The 20696-nt window shown below is 38.2% G+C and overlaps 1 protein-coding gene across 1 annotated transcript in view; it reads left to right on the forward strand.

The window, feature by feature from the left end:
• LOC126285248 (fasciclin-3) overlaps nt 1-20696 on the forward strand; it is a 197865-nt gene that overhangs the window by 65030 nt on the left and 112139 nt on the right. Inside the window, exons 5-9 of the mRNA XM_049984544.1 lie at nt 8425-8622; nt 13405-13595; nt 15761-15902; nt 16013-16030; nt 18681-18794. Coding sequence (XP_049840501.1) covers nt 8425-8622; nt 13405-13595; nt 15761-15902; nt 16013-16030; nt 18681-18794 — 663 coding nt within the window. The remainder of the gene's footprint in view (nt 1-8424; nt 8623-13404; nt 13596-15760; nt 15903-16012; nt 16031-18680; nt 18795-20696) is intronic.

Here is a 20696-nt window from a genome sequence, read left to right on the forward strand (position 1 = left end):
TTTTGGCCATAAGGTGTTCGTCTGGAGTAGTTGGATCTCACTCACTCACTCACTCACTCACTCACTCTCTCTCTCTCTCTCTCTCTCTCTCTCTCACTCACTCACTCACTCACACACACACACACACACACTCACACACTCACACACACACACACACACACACACACACACACACACACACACACACACACAGAACTACTGTCTCTGGCTGTTTTTAGCAGTATTTTTGTTGTGTCTGTCTGTGACTCAACATCTCCTCTATATGGTGAGCAGAATCTATTCTTTTCATTATGCTGTCATTTCTCCTCCATTTCAGTTACTTCTCCAGTTGGTGAGTAGCAATCTATTCTTTTCATAATATTGTCATTATTACATCTTGGATTTTCCTTTGTTTGAAGTGGAGGAGAGGACTATAATAGAAGAGGAATGACTGAAATAGTGCAGGCTGCAGTTGAATAACTAGGCAGAAAGTAAAGATCCAGCAGATATACTTGAATAACACATGAGAGATTAAATTTGGCTTACGAAAGGAGAAAATATAAAAATGCAACAATACAGATTGGCAAAATAGAATTGACTAGAGGAGAAATGCAAAACTGCAGATGCATTGTGGTTATAGGAAAGGTAGGTGCCACTTAAAGGATAATTAAAGAAAATTTTGGTGCAAAGAGAAAGAACCTTATCGACATCGAGAGCAGGCACTGATCCAGGATTAATTTTTTTGTCACTCATACTTTTAACATACCGCAGTTGCCAAGGATTTAATAATAATAATAACATAGAGAAAATGTTCAATATAATTATAAATGTTTATACTTCAGTTTAGCATTACTTACAAGAATAGTGATTTGCCTGATAAAAAATTGAAGTTTGCACTCAATATTATCAGTATTTTACTTACACTCTGATTGTGAACTAAGCTCATCAGACTACAGTTGTGCAGGTGTGTAAATGAGAAGAATGCTGTTATTTTCAGTTTTCTCTACTAGCGATCAAGAAAGTCAGTGTGTTGTTTTTTTATTTTTTTATTTTAATAGTGAAGGCCTCTCCTCCCTGTCTTGCATTATTCAGCTTCCTGTGATTTGTCTGTCCTACCTTTGGACTTAACAGGCATGGCCAGCCTATGAATGGCTGGAATGCTCTCTGCAGTGGGCCAGTCTAAAAGACCATCCATGTGGTCTAACCCTCAAGAGAACACATCAAAAGTGTCCTGTGTCATAACATAGCTTGTAATTCTGTTGAATTCATTACCATTTTTTAACTGTTTTCATGCTATCTTATTTTCAGAAAATTATTTAAGAAATGTGGTAAATTTGAAAATACTAACAACTTTAAAAATTTTTCAACTTTAAAAATGTTGGTGGGGATGGAGGGGGGTATTGGATACGTAGGAGCTCTGATTGCATACCAATAGTAAGAAAAGAAGTTAAGTCTGAACTGAATTGTCTTTGCAGACATGGAGGACTTGTAGTGGGGACCAAGACAGTTAAGTTTAGCATAGGAACTTGTGTCTGGAAACATATCAATTTCTCAGTACATGCAAAATTCCATAACACACTTTCAAATCTCCATATTTTTGGTGCCACTGACTAGGGTATTATGTATGCCATTCTTTTATAGACTAGACAACAGTTCAATAGGTTTGACTTATGGAGGAAGTCGCATAGCTTATGCTTTAATACAGAAGACTTAACTTCGGATGAAATCGACTTCTGTATGAGGATTTTATTCAATCGGAGAACACAGTTATAAATATTTATTGCTTTGAACAGTCTGATTGACACTCAAATATCACGTTGTATTTATCTATGAACTTCAGTACACAGTGAGCGGCACTGCGCTCTGACATACGTAGACTTCTTGACTTCCAACAGTGGCAGAATACTGAAACATAGCAGGCTGACTGAATGTGGATCACTCGCCAGACTGTCTGGCAGGTTCTGGATGAGCAGCAGCTACACTAATACCACCCCAGAAGGTACAAGTAATGCAGATACAGCCAATGCGGCCTCAGGATTTCGCATCATGAGCCCATTTCTCCAGGTGGTTATTGCACTGTTGTGAGGGTGAGCCCAACTCCCATAACAGATCCTTTTCACAGATGAAGCCAAGTTCACCAGAGAATGTGTTCTCAGTTCCCACAACAGTTGTCTGTGAGGTATCGAAAACCCACATGCTGCGCACCCCCATGGGTATCAGGAATGATGTGGTCTGAACATTTGGGCAGGGTTCCTGGACTAACGTGTTATTGGGCCATACCTCCTTCCACCACATCTCATGGGTGCCATATGCAAGGGATAGGCAAAATAATGTGAACACCTGTACTTACTTGTGAATAGTTTATTAATTAGGGGTTGGGCCACATTTGCCCATAATACAGCTGTGATTCTTCTTGGAATACTGGCATATAATAATTGTATAGTCTCCAGTGGAATGTTATGCCACTCTCCAATCAGAATCTCTTCTAACTCCTTTAGTGACGAGGAGGCGGAAATCTGTTCTGGAGTCTACGCTCCAGTACCACCCACAAGGGTTCAATAATGTTCAAGTCTGGGAGTTGGTAGGCCAGGGAAGATGCTGCAGTTCAGTTGCATGCTGCGCAGACCGTGATTGTACTATTGTTGCTGTGTGAATTGGCGAGTTATCATCCTGAAATATGGCATCATTTTTAGGGACAGTGCACCTGATCACATAAAATGTTACAATAGTTGGCTATAACTTGGCCCTTGAGAGTAATGACAGGGCCAGCAGAATACCCTGATATGGCTGCCCACACCATCACACTTTCACCTCCACGTGTAATGGTTGGAATCAAGCAGTCAGGATAGTAGGCTTCGTTTGGCATTCTCCAGATGTAAACATGACCCGAAGTTGGGAATAATGAAAACGTTGATTTGTTGGACCATACGATGTGTTTCCACTGATTAGCTGTCCAGGATTTATGCTCCTGACACCATGTTTTACACTTCTTTGTGTTGGTTTTTGTCACTAATGGTTTCAGTATAGTAGCTCGTCCCTGAATACTTGCTTTATGGAATTCTCTTCGGGACAGTGTCACTCTGCAGACAGTGTCAAAAGATACGGGGTCTCGAAGATGGCTATTGAGCTCTGCAGTCACTTTAGTGACTGTAGTTTTGTGTTGTTTTGACACAATTCGTGTTAGCATACAATGCTCTCTGTCGTTTAGCTTTGATTTCCACCCACTATTATGTTTACACGATGATATCTTCCCATGTTTTGTGTAGGCTGTCATGACTGTTGAAAGAGTTGCTCTTGAAACATTCAATAAGTTTGCTGTTTTTGGTTATTGATGCTCCAGTTAATCAGGCTTCCACAATTTGCCCTCATTGGAACTCTGTTAGGTCTTTCATTGCACATAAACCTCTACCTCTCAATGCTAATACGAAGTATGCACTACGTGTAAATAACCTGCACTGATACCTAGCCCGTACTGAACATGCACAGTCCAGTGTGACTCGGGCATTACCTGCATTGACTGTCAGACACAGCCATCATTACTACCACTGTTCACATTATCTTGCCTATCCCCTGTACTTGTGACTCCTTGATGTCATACTGCAGGGGCTCTTGGAAAATGTGCCACGGCATGTGCATCAAAACATGTTGTTTCAGCACAATGGTGCACCACCTCATTTTTCATGTGCAGTCAAGATCAGACTGCTACTTGTTGGGTCACATGAAATCTTTGATTTACAAGACCTCTGTGGCACCCAGGAAATACCTGCTGGTGTGGGTTATGTGTGCAGTGGATGCTGAAGGACCAGGGAAGGCGTGGTACGGATGCACCATATCTTTGTTGACGGCAGTGATCATCACGTACATGCTATCTTTGTGTGTTGTGGTATTTTGTGTGTAGCAGGAAACTTGTATGTTTCCAGACATGAGTTCCTATGCTACACTTAGTAATCTTGGTTCCCATCACAAGTCCTCAAAGTTTCTAAAGGGAATGAGTTAGATACTGTAACTGCATAGCTATGTAAGGGAAAGAAACTTACACAATACAGGAGGTGAATGAAATGAGCAGATGATACAGCACTGCAAGAGATTTTGACAAATCATTGAAAGGCCAAGTCAACACAAGGCACCTGGAGTGGACGAAAACCCTTCACAATTATTTAGATCCTCGGAAGAACTTAATCTTGGTATGCAGGGTACAGGTGAAATAGGTGAAATGCCCTCTAACTTAATGCTTACAGGTGTGAGAATGACTGAACCGTATTTGTATAATACACACATCAAAAAATGTTTTGCATTACCCTGGTTCCCAGAACTCCTGAAGATAGACATTGACTGTGGATATTTTATCACAGACACAGTCCCTCTGACTGTTCAGAGATGTCACTAAACCTGCCCAAAGATGTAAACAACCATGCATGAGCAGCACCTATTAGATGGAGGGGTCTAACAGCTGATAAGTTCCAGCGATTCCACCAGGAAGGAGGTACATGGCTTGTGCTGTCTGTAGTTCAAGAAAGCCTAGATAGTCAATACCATGGTTCGATCGTGTCCACATTGTTACTTTGTGCCAGGAAGGGCTCTCAACAAGGGAAGTGTCCAGGTGTCTCGGAATGAACCGAAGCAATGTTGTTCGGACATGGAGATACAGAGAGACAACAACTGTCAATGACGTGCCTCGGTCAGGCCGCCCAAAGGCTACTACTGCAGTGGATGACTGCTACCTATGGATTATGGCTCATAGGAACCCTGACAGCAAAGCCACCATGTTGAATAATGCTTTTTGTGCAGCCACAGGACATTGTGTTACGACTCATACTGTGCGTAATATGCTGAATGATGCGCAACTTCACGCCCGACATCCATGGCAAGATCCATCTTTGCAACCATGACACCATACAGTGTGATACAGATGGGCCCAACAACATACCGAATGGACCGCACAGGATCAGCGTGACGTTCTCTTCACTGATGAGTATCGCATATGCCTTCAACCAGGCATGTTTGGAGGCAACCCTGTCAGGCTGAATGCCTTAGACACACTGTCCAGTGAGTGCAGGTTCCCAGCTTGCTTTGGGGTGGCATTATGTAGGGCCGACATACACTGCTGGTGGTCATGGAAGGTGCCGTAACGGCTGTACAATATGTGAATGCCATCTTCCGGCCGATAGTGCAACCATTTCGGCAGCTTATTGGCAAGACACTCGTCTTCATGGATGACAATTCATGCCCCCATTGTGCACATCTTGTGAATGACTTCCTTCAGGTTAACGACATCGCTCGACTAGAGTGGCCAGGCATGTTCTCCAGACATGAACCCTATCGAACATGCGTGGGATAGATTGAAAAGGGCTGTTCATGGATGACCTGACCCACCAACCACTCTGACGGATCTATGCCGAATTGCCGTTGAGGAGTGGGACAATCTGGACCAACAGTGCCTTGATGAACTTGTGGATAGTGTGCCACGATGAATACAGGCATCCATCAATGCAACAGGATGTGCTACTGGGTATTAGAGGTACCGGTGTGTACAGCAAGTCTGGATCACCACCTCTGAAGGTCTCGCTGTATGGTGATACAACATGCAGTGTGTGATTTTTATGAGCAATAAAAAGGGTGGAAATAATGTTTATGTTGATCTCCCTTCCAACTTTCTGTACAGGTTCTGGAACTCTCAGAACCAAGGTGATGCAAAACTTTTTTTGATATGTGTATTAACATAAACTGTCTACATAATATAGAACAATTAGTAGAGTCGACCTGAAGAACAAAAGTGTTGGGTTCTTCAGAAATGTAGGAATACACTGAGCAATAAGGACACTATTGTTAATCTTTGTAGGGTAGGTAGAAGAAATGCAATTAATATAATGTAATGTAATATAGCATTTGCAGATTCTGACAAAGCTTTTGACAATTTTGATTAGCATATATATACTTTGTTATCCTGAAGTTACTGTGCATAAGATAACTAGAGTAAAAGGCTATCCAGAAGCTTGTCCAGTAACAAGACTGTGGCTATAAGCATCCAGTGACATGATGGAACTAAGAAAGAGTAGTGTTTAATGCCCCATCAAAGGTGAAGTCAGTGAAGATGTAGCAAAAGCTTAAATTGTGAAAGGAAATTGCTGTGTCCTTTCAAAGTAACCATCTCAGCCTTTGCATTAAGCAGTTTAGGGAATTCATGGAAAAGTTGTCTGGATGCCTGGTCAGGGATTTGAACTGTCACAGTTCTGAACACGAGTCTACCAAAGGACATGAAAAGGAAGCAGTATTTGAGAAGGAAGAGAGGCTGAATTGTAGGTTATCGCCCATGTTGCTCAGTTCACATATAGAGCAGTCATAAAGAAAACCTAGAAGAAATTTGGAGGATGAATTAATGTTCAGGGGATGAAATATAAACTTTAAGCCTTACCAACGATGTTATAATTCTCCCAGTGATGGAAAAGGACTTCAAAGGGCACGAGAACCAAATGGATAGTATCTTCAAAAGAGTTTATAAGATGAACATCAATAAAAGTAAAACCAGGTTAATTGAATGTAGACAGATTAAATGGCATGCTTAGGTAATTATGTTAGGAAATGAGATATTAGAAACAGTCGATGAATTTTGTTATTTGGGCAGCAAAGTGACAGACAATGGCCAAAGTGCAGAGGATATAAAATGCTGACTGAAAATAACAAGAAAAGTGTTTCTGAAAAATAGAAATTTGTTAACATAAAATATAGATTTAAGTGCCAGGAAGTATTTTTTGGAGACATTTGTCTGAAATGTACCTTGTACAAAAGATGATAAGCAGGTGATCAGCAATACACACTAGAGGAGTGTGGAAGCTTTTGAACTGTGCTGTTGCAGGAGAATGCTAATGATTAGGTGCATATATCAAGTAACTAATGAAGAGGTGGAGAAAACAGCTATATGACACAGCTTAATTACTGAAGCGATAGGTTGATAAGACATTTTATGAGGTGTCAACAAATAGTCAGTTTGGTAATGGAGTGCATTGTGTGTTGTAAAAATTGTTGTGGGATATCAAGGTCTGGTTATAGTAAACAGTTCAAATAGATGTAGTTTGCAATAATTATACAATTTCTCCATACAAAATTAGTATGGAGAAATATTTCACACAAGTCTTTGTAAATGAGTGTAACAGAGCAATATTCATAACAGATAATTAGGCTTATAGAACAGTTTTTTAGTGAGTCAGTTGTGTCATTAAATTTGACAAGATAATTCTGATTCATTGGAACTTACCATTTGTCTGATAAACAGTGACACTTCCTATTACTTTCCACTGTGTTTGACAATTTTTTGTTGACTTGTGTCTGGCAGAACATTGACCATTCTGGTCACTCATAAATATTTAATTTGATAAATCCCTTTGTACTCAGATAAATATTAAACTGCTGTATCAATAAGAGATGAACTGTAGCAGTCTGCTGTAACTGAGGAGGTAGCTATTTTCAGAGTAGCAGCTTTCTTTCTTACTTATTGGATTAAATTAATCCAGAATGTGTATGATTAACAATAAGTATTACAGTGACAGTTTATTGCTAATGTGTACCTTGAAGCATTCCACATTCCTGTAGTTTCTCCTCCTTGATAAGATGTATGGAACATGATGAACGAGCCTAGGAGGATACTGCTCAGCGTATGGGTATGCTAGCTCTTTGGAACGTTAATGAAGGAAAAATCTCCTGAAGCTGTTACAGTGTAACCTGCACTGTACCTCTGCGCCACTTGAGTATCTGATTTTCTTGTTGTGCTGATAAACAAAAGAATAGCAGTAATTCAGATGATAGTAACATCTCAGATAATGACCATTTTTGCTATGTATGTAGCCATAATGAAAAATCCTATGAGTAAGCTTTGAGAATATCTAATTCCCTGTTTATAATGATGAAAATAATCAATTTTTGACAAAGTAATCTAGTTGGATAGATAAAAATTTTACTCACCAAGTGGTGACAGGAGAAGCCACATAGGAAAGAAGGTTTTACGTATGCAAGCTTTCAGAGCCAGTGGCTCCTTTTTCCAGCAGAAGGTTATAAGAGGCTAGGAAGAGGCATGAAGGAAAAGGACTGGAGAGGCTTAGGAGAAGGGGTAGAGTTCAGAAAAGTCACCCAAAACCCTGGGAAACTCACGTTATGGAAGAATAAGTTTGCCCTGACCTGGGTTCTGGAGGACTTTACCAAACTCTACTCCTTTTCATAAACCCCTCCGGCCCTTTTCCTTCATTACTATTCTTTTCCCTTCAGCTCTTCTGCTGGAAGAAGGAGCCACTGGCTCCAAAAGTTTGCATATGTAAAATCTTTTTTTTTTTTTTTTTTTTTTTTTTCCTATGTGTGTTGTTCTGCCACGACTTGGTGAGTAGATTTTGTATGATTCCCTGTATAATCAGTGTTGATTTCTATTTCCTAGTTAGAAACTAATATTTTCTGTTATAGGTGATCAACCAGTGACTGACGGATTATCAAGGCTGGAAGAGACAAGAGGCACAGTAAATGAGACGTGGACAGTATCACAGAACTTGACAAGAGAAGTCACATGGCAAGATAATGGGAAATATTTACGTTGCATCTCCCAGCATCTTGCACTGACTAATGCTGCAATGAATGAAAGTAGAATTATGCTGAATGTAACATGTAAGTAAAACTTTCTAACAACAATATAAATGTGAGAAACAGACTTACAGTCGGAATGTCATTTTCAGGAAGGCGGAGGGGAGCTTTAGATGAATTCAGTATCTAAGAAAACATTGTGACTCATCCTTAAAAAGCTCGAATGGTACTCTAATATGTGAAAGAATCTTAATTTTTTTCATATAATATGAAATTGTATTCTTCAGAGGTTCAACATAAGAGAACAGATACAGGGTGGGACACAACTAACATAAGTAGTGAGATACCCAAGATTGGGAGCACTGGAAGGTAGAGGGAGGCAAGACAGCAATGAGATCACTTTAGTTTACTCATGTTGAATTGTAAGGGCCGATCTGTGATAATTACATGAGAGAAGGTGAACTTCCTAGTCAAGATTGCTTGTAAACATCTGTTATTGTTGATTACCAGTTTCGGTTAGTGTGGTTACCATACTCAGATCACGATAAAAGATTATTACATGTCTCCTGCACCAGGTGCAAAAGTACTCTTTCTAAAACATTGCGAGGCAAGTGAGGAACAATATAAACCATGCATTGCCAACTCGAGGTTGAAATCACAACATACACAGTAATTCATCAAATGAGCACTTGGTAAATTACTCTATATATAGTGGTTTTAACCTTGACTTGCCAGTGTGTCATTCATCTTGTCCACCCCATACCTGGCAACTTTTAAGTACTTGTACAGCTGATGAAGAAGACACGTAATAACCTTTTACCAAGATCTGAATGTGTTAACTCTACTTACTGAAACCAGTAATCACCAATAAAGGTTGTTTACAAGCGATCTCAGCTAAGAAGTTTACCTTCTTTTAAGTAATTAGATCACTGATACAGATAGGGCTCGAAACTGGGGAGAAGAATATTATTGGGTGCACTTAAATGGATTTGGATATGGGTATATCAGCATCAGGAGAGGTAATTGTAGACTAAGATTTAATCAGCCAACTGACAGAGGAATAGGAAAAAAAGAGGTTGCAAGGCAACAAAAATAAATTTAAAGAATAATTAATCCCATAGTTCAACATAAATACAAACAGAAGAATGATAAATATGAATGAAAGAGATGAAAAGAAATTACACTCAAGAAGTAGGTAAATGAAAACAGAATCAAGACAGGAAGGGTATGATTATGACAATTCACTGAAATTAGAACAGCATTTTAGCTGCCATAGATTTGCAGATAAATCTGAGCAGTACTTCCTTTAGGAAATTTTCAGGTGACAGTTACACAAAGATTGTGTAGTCACTGCACTCTACTTACAGATTCAAAAGGTAAGGTATGTGGAAGGATAAATGTATTGTAGAGAACATTTCATCTTTAAAACTGTTTGTGAGAAGGAATTGTATTTATTTGGTAACAACTCTATTTTAAATGTACTTCCCTGCATAACTGGATAGGCTGGTTAATTTAAAAGTCTGAAGAAAGCACAAGCGTTGTGACAGCTTACCATATTAGAGAAGTGTTTTCTCTGTTTAAAATAAAAGTAAACAGTTAATGTTGGTAACATCTATGCAACAAGAGAAGAATCTACTTACCAGTTGACAAAACCGTAACTGGTTCATGGATCACGTAGCCCAAAATTTAAAAGCATATTTTAATTTCCATTTGGTGTTTTTGGAAATTCCTTCATTTGGAGAAAGGAAAAGATGGGCTCCTACAGACCTAAATTTTGTGAAAGAAAGTAAAATTCACTCAGAATACTGAAACAGTTGACACACAAGCTTTATTAAAGAGTTCAGATTTGTGACATACTCCTTCAGTATGGTGAGTGATATTGTCATCAAGCAGACAGTGTGGCTGTGGGGTTTCTTCCATTGACAGGATTAGCCAAGTTATAAATGGAGCATTTTGAGGAAAGTGCCTCCTAAACTGCTCACCTCAGACACAATCATTTCTACAGATACATTGATGACAAGCTTATTGTGTGAGCATTTGGCAGGAAGACCCTGAATTGATTCCTGGTACACATCAACACTGGCCACTAGAATGTATAATTTTCCATGGAAGTAGGCATTTGGACATGGAATAAGCAAGACGACATGTTAGGTCACACTTACATCAGACCACAGTAGGACTGTTTTGGAATCATTGCTGTACAGGGCTCAGTCTACAAGTGGCTATAAAAGCCTCTCTACTAGGGAGGGGTCTTCCTGGAGGAAGCCTGCAGTGAGAGAAATTAAAAAGGCAATACTAACTCCACGTCCTGCTAAAGTAATGTGGGAAGAGAGCAAGTAACTGGTGCTTCTGACATGCCAGACAGCAGACACAAAGATCACAGTGGTTTTGAAGAAAGACTGCAGAAGATTCTAGAGGTAGTTGTCATAGCAAAAGATCCAGTGACACTGTGCATGGCTGACATTTATGGTATTCAACATGAGTGCAAGCAGACATGCCGATGAATTATAGAGAGGTGCTAGGAGCAGGTACATTCAGCTTGGACACAATGATAAATTAGTGAATGCTGAACACAGCTTGCAAGAGTACCGTGTGTGTAATTTGGAATGGACTGGAATGCTGTTTTCTGCCAGTGGATTGTGGGGTAGCATAATAAAGGAAACCATCAAAATTAGAACCAGTGACAGTCTCATAAAGGTAAATTGAGGCTGTCAGCTCTGATAGGTACCCAGTACTGGTCATAATACAACTTGATCCTCACCAGCTTAATAACATCCAGGTGGTACATGAGATTGAGCCTGAGTGATCACGTCAGGACCTTCGTGCAGCCTTTCCAGCCCCTCCCAACTGCTGTGTGGCATTCAGAATGGTCAGGTTGCTACCTGGCTCCTCGTAAATAAAGCAATGTACATGCGGTCTCACCACTTTGCCAGATGATAACGAGTGACACTGTCTGAAATGTCATGATCTTTCAATAAGCTTATATTGCTGGAAATCTTGGAACTTTGTATTAATTCAGATGTAACTTTGTTACAGATCAGCTGGTGATCTACAGCTTCTGGCTGCATCATTTTCCTTTTTGTTACTTTTTTGTTTCTTATTTGTTGAGTACAAGTCCAAGTTTGACGTTGAAATTAATTCTTTGTAAGCTCCTTCCATTTATGGCAGCCAAAATTATATTATTTCAGTTAGAATCTATTAAAAAATTAAAATAATGGTAGTGTGTATAAATTTCTTGGAACACGTGTCTTGTCATTTTGTGAATCATCATCATCTTGTGAAACCATTCATGTGAAAACCACATGGAGGATAAAAATGAGCATATAATGTCTTAAAACATGGAAAAGATGGTTTTCATGTCATGATTTTAAGTCTTCATTGATCTTGTATGACTAAAGACATGATGATCATAAATTGAAGAAAGAAGGTAAGATGACACTGCCCAGTGACAGACGATTTGATTAATTCTCTAATGTGTTCTTACCTTTTGTACTTCAATAGAAGAGAACAGTTCTTCAAGGAGTGACATTATTTTTAAGGTATCATATTGCTTTGTAACTTAGTGTTTGTTCTTGTGGACATGTCTTAAAGAACAGACATCATGCATTCATATAACTGATTCACCTTGATGGGCAATGAATCAACCACGTACAGTGCAGATACACAAACACATTCAACCTTCTGCAGTAATTTCAAAGTAGTGAGCAAGGAGGACTTGGATGGGGACTGCCAATAGGTGGTCCTTGGTGGGAATGTGGGTCAGCTGGGAGGCGTGGCAAGATAGTTTGCACAGTTGCGATAAATACTGTGTCCTGGTACATAGTGGTTAATGCAACTGAGTAATAAGTAGGGGATCCCAGGTTCAAGTACCAATCTGGTATATTTTCACTCGTCATTGCTGATTCCTTATTAAGTGCTGATGCAGCTGACATCAATAGTTCCCTTTCTTTCTTTTCCTTTCTCCCCCCCCCCCCCCCCCCCCCCACCCCTCCACCTTCAGTTTATATAATACTGAAATGAGCAGTTCTGTTCTTTTGACAAGTCAGTAAAGCAGTAAAGTCTTAAATGTGTTTCAGACGAATATTTTAAAAGGCCTTTATTGCCTTGACATGTTCGTAATGTCTTCCTTATATGCCAGAAGTATAAACTGAACACAGAGTTCCATTTTCCTGTGAAACTGGGAGTCTTCCAATTTAAAAGGACAAGTACTAACTGGAAAAGTAGCTTCAAAACAGTCTCCCCAGAGCTGGAAATGTTATATTGTTGTGTACAGTTAGTATTTGGCAATAAGTTTTCTTCATTCCCACATGAAGAAATTCATTATGCTCTGCCTTCAGTGCAAGCAATGATCGGTTCTCATGTTAAAGCTTTGCTTACTGTGGTTGGAATTTAAATTTCCTGATGAAGTCACAGAAATAATGAATTAAACGTTACCGTCGCTACTTGTAACTTGTTCATTATTTTAACATTTTGTAATAAACCAAAGAAAATATAGAAATTACACTGGCAATGACAGTGTTGTCACATTAAATTAAGCCTGTTGTGATTCCGACTTTCAACATTTTACATTGTATCTATATGAAAACAAAATATTCCCATTAAATTTATTGGTTGTAATTGCCACACTCTTGGAGAAAGGTAAATTTCCTTTTAGAAAATCCAATGACAGAGAAAACAAATTAAAATAATCCATATTGTCTCATTGAATTCCTGCTATTATCGAAGCATTCACATCCTTATTGAATACATAATTATTATAATTGTTGTGTCTATTTTATACTTGGGTTTAGAATAATGATTTTACATTTGTCGTATAGCACTCGACTGTGGATGGTGTATGATTTTTGTCCTTCTGCCTGCTAACAGATCCACCTCAGCCACAGTTATCCTCTCCGACTGAGCAGTTTGGATTTGAAATTGGTAAAGAAGGAATAATCAAAGTGCAAATCCAAGCTAACCCAATGCCAAGAGTAGTATGGGAAGTTGATGGAAAACAGGTTCAAGAGGGTTCCACTGATCCTGAAAACCACTATCAAGCAAGCATTCCAGAAAACTTGGTAAGATGGATGAACTAAATACACCTCATAAATTTTGATTTCGGAAAGTAACATTTAGACATCTCTTTACTTAGGTAAATGGTGTATTCCAAAGCTGTCATACCTATGTGCTCATTCCCATAATTTATGTAGATCAATGAAATGAAAATATGGTAAGTTTCTCCTAATTTAGAGTCCTGTGTGACTCTTTGTGTATCACTAAGGCTTGCCAATTTATTTTCGTCTACCCTTTCTCTCTTCAGATGTCCCATAATTTTCCATTTTCTGTGTGTCCTCTTCTGCTGACACTCAGTATCTAGATTTTTGCAAACCTATTTAGGTTTCATAACTACCTATATTGCATTCATATCTGTATATTCCCTATTGAATTGATAGGATTAACCCCATTGCTCAGTAAACAGAGGTTAGCAGTGTGCCTCATACAATGAGCCAGTAATTACTCCAGTGGCCTTCTGCTACAGTAGAAACACATACATAACTAGAGTTGCCCTAAAGTTGGGATAGGCCAATTCAAAAAAATAAAATTTACAAAATTAATGTTCTGTTTACTTGCTGATACATTTCTGTAGTCCTGGTGCATGTTGAAATCCTCATGCTACACTGCCATAGCACACCATTTGAGGTGCCAAAACTAAGTGGTGTAGCCATTGATAAAATGGAGAATTGTGTGGTAGTTTGTTTTTGATAGCACCAGAAGTGTTGCATCCATGTCCAGTCAGTTCAGAAACCTGTAGTAGTCATCTGGATTGGCTTGACACTTCTTAACATTTATGTTGCTGCCAAAAACAAATCACCACACAATACATACTTTAGCAATGGGCTGCTCTATTTTTGGATCCTCTAGCAATATGCTACACTTTTGTAATGCAGAGATTTCAGTGTGGTCCAGCACTGTAGACATGTACTTGCACACAAACGAATAATTGCAAAACTTTCATTTTCTTAGATTTATCAGTCCTCTTGTAGTACCAAATAAAATAACGTCTTGAAAAAATGTAACACAGAGTGTTCTAACACAGGTTTAGCATACACTTCAACAAATAAATTATTCTAAACAACTTACCATTAATATATGCAACAGTAATGTGTCCACTGAGTATGCACCCAAGAGCTTTACAAAAGTAGGATCATCATTTTTTAACCATATTGTATGTTATTTTCACCAATTAGAAATCCATATACTCTAAACTAATAAGATACTTGGGGGGTTATATAATCAATACAATTTTTTCAGATTATTGAAGTCACTACTATAGTGAAGTAAGGTTGTGTCATCAGCATGTGGTATTGTGTTGGATTTTATAAGTGAGGGCAGGTGGTTAATCATTATCAGAAGTAACAAAGTTTCTGTTAACAGTGTGAGAAAAAGATAGAGTGCTGCTCACCATAAAGATGACACATTAAGTTACAGACGGGAAATATTAAGACGCTCACACATTAGCTTTCAGCCACAGTCTTTGTCAGAAGAAAAAACAACACACACATTTATTCACTCATGCAAGCCCCCCCCCCCCCCTCTCTCTCTCTCTCTCTCTCTCTCTCTCTCTCTCTCACACACACACACACACACACACACACACACACACACACACACACACACACACACACACACACGATGCCATCTCTGACCAGAGTTCTGGTCCAAGCTGCCAGAGATGGTGGTCACGTGTGCGTGAGATGTGTTTGTATTTCTTTTTCTGATGAAGGCTGTGGCTGAAACCAAACATGTAATTTTTGTTTTCACTGCACCCATCTACAACTTAACGTATCGTCTTAATGGTAAATAGCAATCTATTGTTTCTTTACATTGTTGATATTCTGACCTGGAGTTTCTGTTGTTCAAAGTTTCCTTCGCCTAGACAGACGACTTGCAGACAGTTCTTGAGATGTGATTATAGATGTTTCAGGCTTTATCTTTAATACCATAAAAGTCCATAATGCTCAGAGGCCTTGCTCTGATCACAAAGTGCCCACTTCACAAGTTTTGCACAGTTTTAAGTCTCAAGGGCAACACTAACATTCCAGCTTGCTAACTAAGGTTCAAAATATCTCAGTATACAGCAGGACTACCTTTCTCCTTGGAGAGTTACTGACAACACGATTTTATGATTTTTTTTTCCTTTCATAACACACATTATGTGACAGTATATGTGTTATAATTACAGGGAGGAGGCACATGGGAAGCAACCTTAAGAATCACCCGTGTTGAAGAGACAGACATAAATAAGCAGTTCACACTTAAAGCATCAAATTTCTATGGATCAGAAACTTACAAAATATCTCTGTCTACAAGTTCAGAACCTACAGGTAGGCATCATAATATAATCATTAGCATTTGAATGTGCATTATATCATAATTTTCTGTTTTAAATATGTTCACCCAAATTATCTATACATATCAAATATTATTTTTGCAGCTCAAACTGGATTTTCAGGTGATTGACATGTAGTAAAAGTAATTTGGAAAGGGAATCAGTGCTATTTCTGTAGTTGCTAGTATAGGTAGTACTTTAGTGCATGTTGAAATTACGCCTTTGGAAGGTATTATAATTCATAGTAATCATTTTCTAAGTTGTATTATTTTATATTATAATTCATAGTAACCGTTTTCTAAGTTACATTATTTTGTAGAGAGTTGATGAATAAATATTGAAATTCATGAACCGCTGCTTATATAATTAAATGATTCTTCAAAGAAAACACAATATATTCACAAAACAGATGAACTAAATATTTCCTCCAGATCATATTAGGTGCATGCCTTCTTTGGTTGTAAGAATTTGTATTATGCATGATGACATGAAGAACAAGAGAAAAGTAAGAATGTCATATTAGTTGTTCTTAAGTTTGGAAAGTGTCTTATTGATAATGATTGATGATAGAAGGTGTGGAGAGGCTATTTACAGTTTTGTTCAACACTCATTTCTTGAATTAGAAAATATAAAACAAGTAATAATGTATTTTGAAGAAATAATTTTTTAAAACAACTGTGCATTACATTGGCACCAAAACAAATAAATTTGCTTATTTTCTTTATTTATGAAATATATTAATAGTCATGTAAGAAGAGAGGCAAGCTAGTGGTTTAATGAGGAATGAAGCAGAAGGAAGAGCAATACTTCTATCATTTTTATTGTACCAATATGTTTATTTATAAGTTGTAAAAATTTTGTGTCACCTTACTAAAAGCTTTTACTGCTTACTGCTTCATTCAAAGAGATGGTGCTTATACATATTCAGTTGTAGTCAGATCATACACATTTTATCTGATTGTTTGTCAAACCATCTGGACATCACATAAAAACTTTCTGTGGTTTTCTAACTCATAGCAAGTGAATGAGATGATAATTCCAGCTTTCGTCTTTCCTTTCCTTTCCCTTTCCCCTTTTTCCCCCATTTTCCCCTTCCCCTTCCCCCTCCCCTTCCCCATCCCCTCCCCCTCCCCCTCCCCCTCCTGTACCGTGTATACAGCCAATGCCTCAGGTTGGGACAAGTATCGTGCTTATCTAGTTTTCACAGAGAACCAACCATACCCATATATAGGCTATTATTAGGAATGCTTGCCATTCCCTAACGAATTTTAAAGCTACTACCAGCTCTCCCTCATCCTGGAGCAGGAATCAGTGTATTCCTTCTGACAGCAACAGATGTTTTCACATGTTGTTAGTGCATCATGTATCTGAGGTGGGATGTGGGAGCCAGCCCAGTGTTTAGCTAGGTGGATGTGGAAAACCAACCATAAACAACATCCAAGCTGTCTGACACACTGCACTGGTTTGTTAATATGTGAGATGGATTCAATCAAGGACAGACGTGAGTCCTTGTGTCCCAGAAGAGGGTGTAGTAATGTGCTTGGCTATCCAGACAGGCCTGTCACTTGTCCTTATCCAAGCTAAATTAATGCTCCTTGTTGTGGTGGTCTCAGTGTTAACGGAATGTGGAACACATTGTATCCCTTTTCCTTATCTTTAATATATTATAATTTCCAGGAAAACTGCAACACTTCCTGCCAAGGGCGCACACACCCGGGGGCAAGGTGGCACCACATGCAATGACCTCCCCCCTCCACCTAACTCTTGGGGGAAGGGAAAAATATAGTGGTATAGTGCAGTCAGGTGTTTTTCTTTCTAGAAGATGATTGAGAAGTCAGTATTACACAGGTATTTAACAGGGTTGAAACTGAACCTTTTTAATGGCTACTTGCAAACTGCCATTCATCTTCCGAAATATTAAAAACAGTCCATCCCCTCCAGGTCTTACCCACCCCGTCCCCCTACAGACTATTTTATAGATGCTCTTGCTTCCTGCATTAAAAATAATTAGTTAGTGTTTTTACATTGCATGATATTTTATAGATGCTCTTGCTTCCTGCATTAAAAATAATTAGTTAGTGTTTTTACATTGCATGATTACTTAACAAATATCTTTGGGTAACTGTAGAAACTGTCCATGCAAATTTCAGCATTTTGTAATTTTATGTAATGTATTTGTTCACGGAATTCTATCCAACGTATTAAATTCAATTTTCTCATTGTTTATTGTTTATAAACTACTTTAACAGTCAACTTCATTACGTCTGTGTTTTGCAATTCATTATTATTAAGAGATAACTATTTGAATGTCCTTTATATATAATTGTGTATGATAGATAATAGACAACATACTGAAATTGATAGCATGTTCGTGAGGTTTAGGTGGATCACATATAGGAGAACGCTTTCACTTTCTCTGATCATGGTTTACTGTAGTTAGTAATATTGTGCATTAGGAATACTTCAGTTAGATACCTGAGATAGATATAAGATAGGTAAAATAGAAAGCAATATTTACTTTACTCTGAAAGTCAGATTTGTTGCAGACTGTTTAGTCTTCTAAATTCTTCTTTGAATATATAAAGACACACAACAATGAAAATAATGCTCTTTGGAATCATGAGAGGAAGTGTTCCCCATATTCCAGACTATTGGTTTAGTTACAGGCATTTCTAATTTCTGGCTTATTGTCTATTTATTTTCTTTTACTTGACTTTACTAAATGTTTATTTCTTTGTATATAGCATTGATTTTAGAAATAATGTGCTTGCAGTGATGGAGCTTGGAGCTGGCTCAATTATTGGTATTGTAGTGGCAATCCTCTTTGTGCTACTTGTCATCTTCCTTGTGATTTTCGCCAGAGCAACAGGCCGCTGGTGTTTTGCAGGTATGTAACATTAACATTTAATTCAGATATTGCAACACAGCTACATACTAAACAGTAAATGTTGTAGACTTTTTTGTTGTTGGTTTTATAAAATGACAGGGAAGCAGCTAGTTCTTTAATTTGGCTCTGTTCTTGCCAAACATTTTTAAAAATAAATCATTTTTCTCATAACAATTGTAACTTGTGAGTCAGAATCTGATTTTTCTATGTGGATTGATTATTAAAACCAAACACAGTGTTAATTAATAATTATAGAATACTGAGCCAGAAGAAATGGAGATGAAGTAATAGTCAGCTATTGTCTTATCCAACAAAATTTTGTTGTACAAGAGTGCCTCTTGTTTACACATTCAAGTTGGATATTGAGAGTTCCATTTGCAGGTATTTTCATGTGAATCATTATGATGGCGAAGTGCTGTACATCATTATGATCCACTTTTACAGCATGTCTCACTAGCTACAATGAAGCACTTAGTTTACAGGTAGATGACAAGTTTTTGGCAGTGTAATACGTGTTATTCATTTGCACCCATCACCACACAGCTCACATTGAACATCGAACACTTTTCCTATTTTAGTGCACTGTCTGCACAATCAACAGTCAGCCAGCTTTCCTTGTACCATCAACAACCAGCAGATACCAACCGGAAAGGCACTCTTAAGATTATCATGACATTCAGAATATGACTTACATTAGTCGAAACTAAAATATTGTAACTGTGATACTTAATTTTCCCAGTTGTCCATCACAGTGTTTTCTGATTTCAGTAACCATTATTGTACCATGTTGAGGCATAGTGGTAACATATCTCATGTTCAGAGCAACATATGCTACATGAAACTTCACATAAAAAATGCTGGTTTCTGGCATTTATACTCCTGTGAGAGAGATTGCTGTCTGTCAGTAAAGTTATATACCTTCCTGTCTAATGAAACAATTTGTGCAATCTGATGAAAGCCATAAACTTGCTCCATGCCATGTTTGAAGCTTATTACATTACACTGTGTGAACACCTGAAAAAGTAAAATGTTTTTGGACAGAAGTGCAAGGAAACAAATTTCACTCACCAATATGACTGGATATGTAACTTGTGCTGTCTCTCGTAGCTTGATATCAACAGAATATTTAACTTAACACCATCTTCCTTTTCTCTTTAGTCTGTCTTGCAGCACACTGATTTGTAAGTGTATGCCTGCAGTTTAATCTAATACAAAATAATTCATTCTGAGGCTGCCTGTACAGATATAAATAAGGGTACACTTGAACTCTGTGGAAGCTAATGCAAAATGGCTACAAGGCAATGCAATACAGACAACAAACAATGCCATCTTTGCCACAAAAATCTTCTGCAGTCTTCCTGTTTGCACGATGTGCAATATGCCATATCTATTTTCATATTACGGGAGCAGCTTCTCAGTTTCTCTTTTTGAAACTTCGTGGAATTTACCTTTTTGATTACAGCTGAGCACCAGTTATACAGTAGAACTTCTAGATTCTGACGCCATAAATGATTCCTTATATTACATATTCATCTTTGATTACAAAGGACATAGTTCATATATATTATTGTTGTGAAATACACTGAAGAAGCAAAAATTATGACCACCTTTGGAATGCAATAAAGTACAAATTCTTTGTGGTATGGATTCAGCCAATCCTTGGTAGGTTTCTGGTTGTGTGTGGCATGAGATATTTATGCACTGGTCATGTGTTTCCTGTAAATTACAGTCCTGTTGTGATTTTTGGGTGTGGAGTTGGCAAGCAACTGTGTCCCTCATGTAATCCGTTGGGTTCCAATCTGACAAATTTGTGGCTGAGACATCAGTGTGAGGTCACTACCATGCTTCTCAAATCATGGGCGCTTGTTTGTGGCATTGTGACATGGAAAGTTATCCTACTGA

The sequence above is a fragment of the Schistocerca gregaria genome, chromosome 8 (genome assembly GCF_023897955.1).
Source record: "Schistocerca gregaria isolate iqSchGreg1 chromosome 8, iqSchGreg1.2, whole genome shotgun sequence".
NCBI classification, from domain to species: Eukaryota; Metazoa; Arthropoda; class Insecta; order Orthoptera; family Acrididae; genus Schistocerca; species Schistocerca gregaria.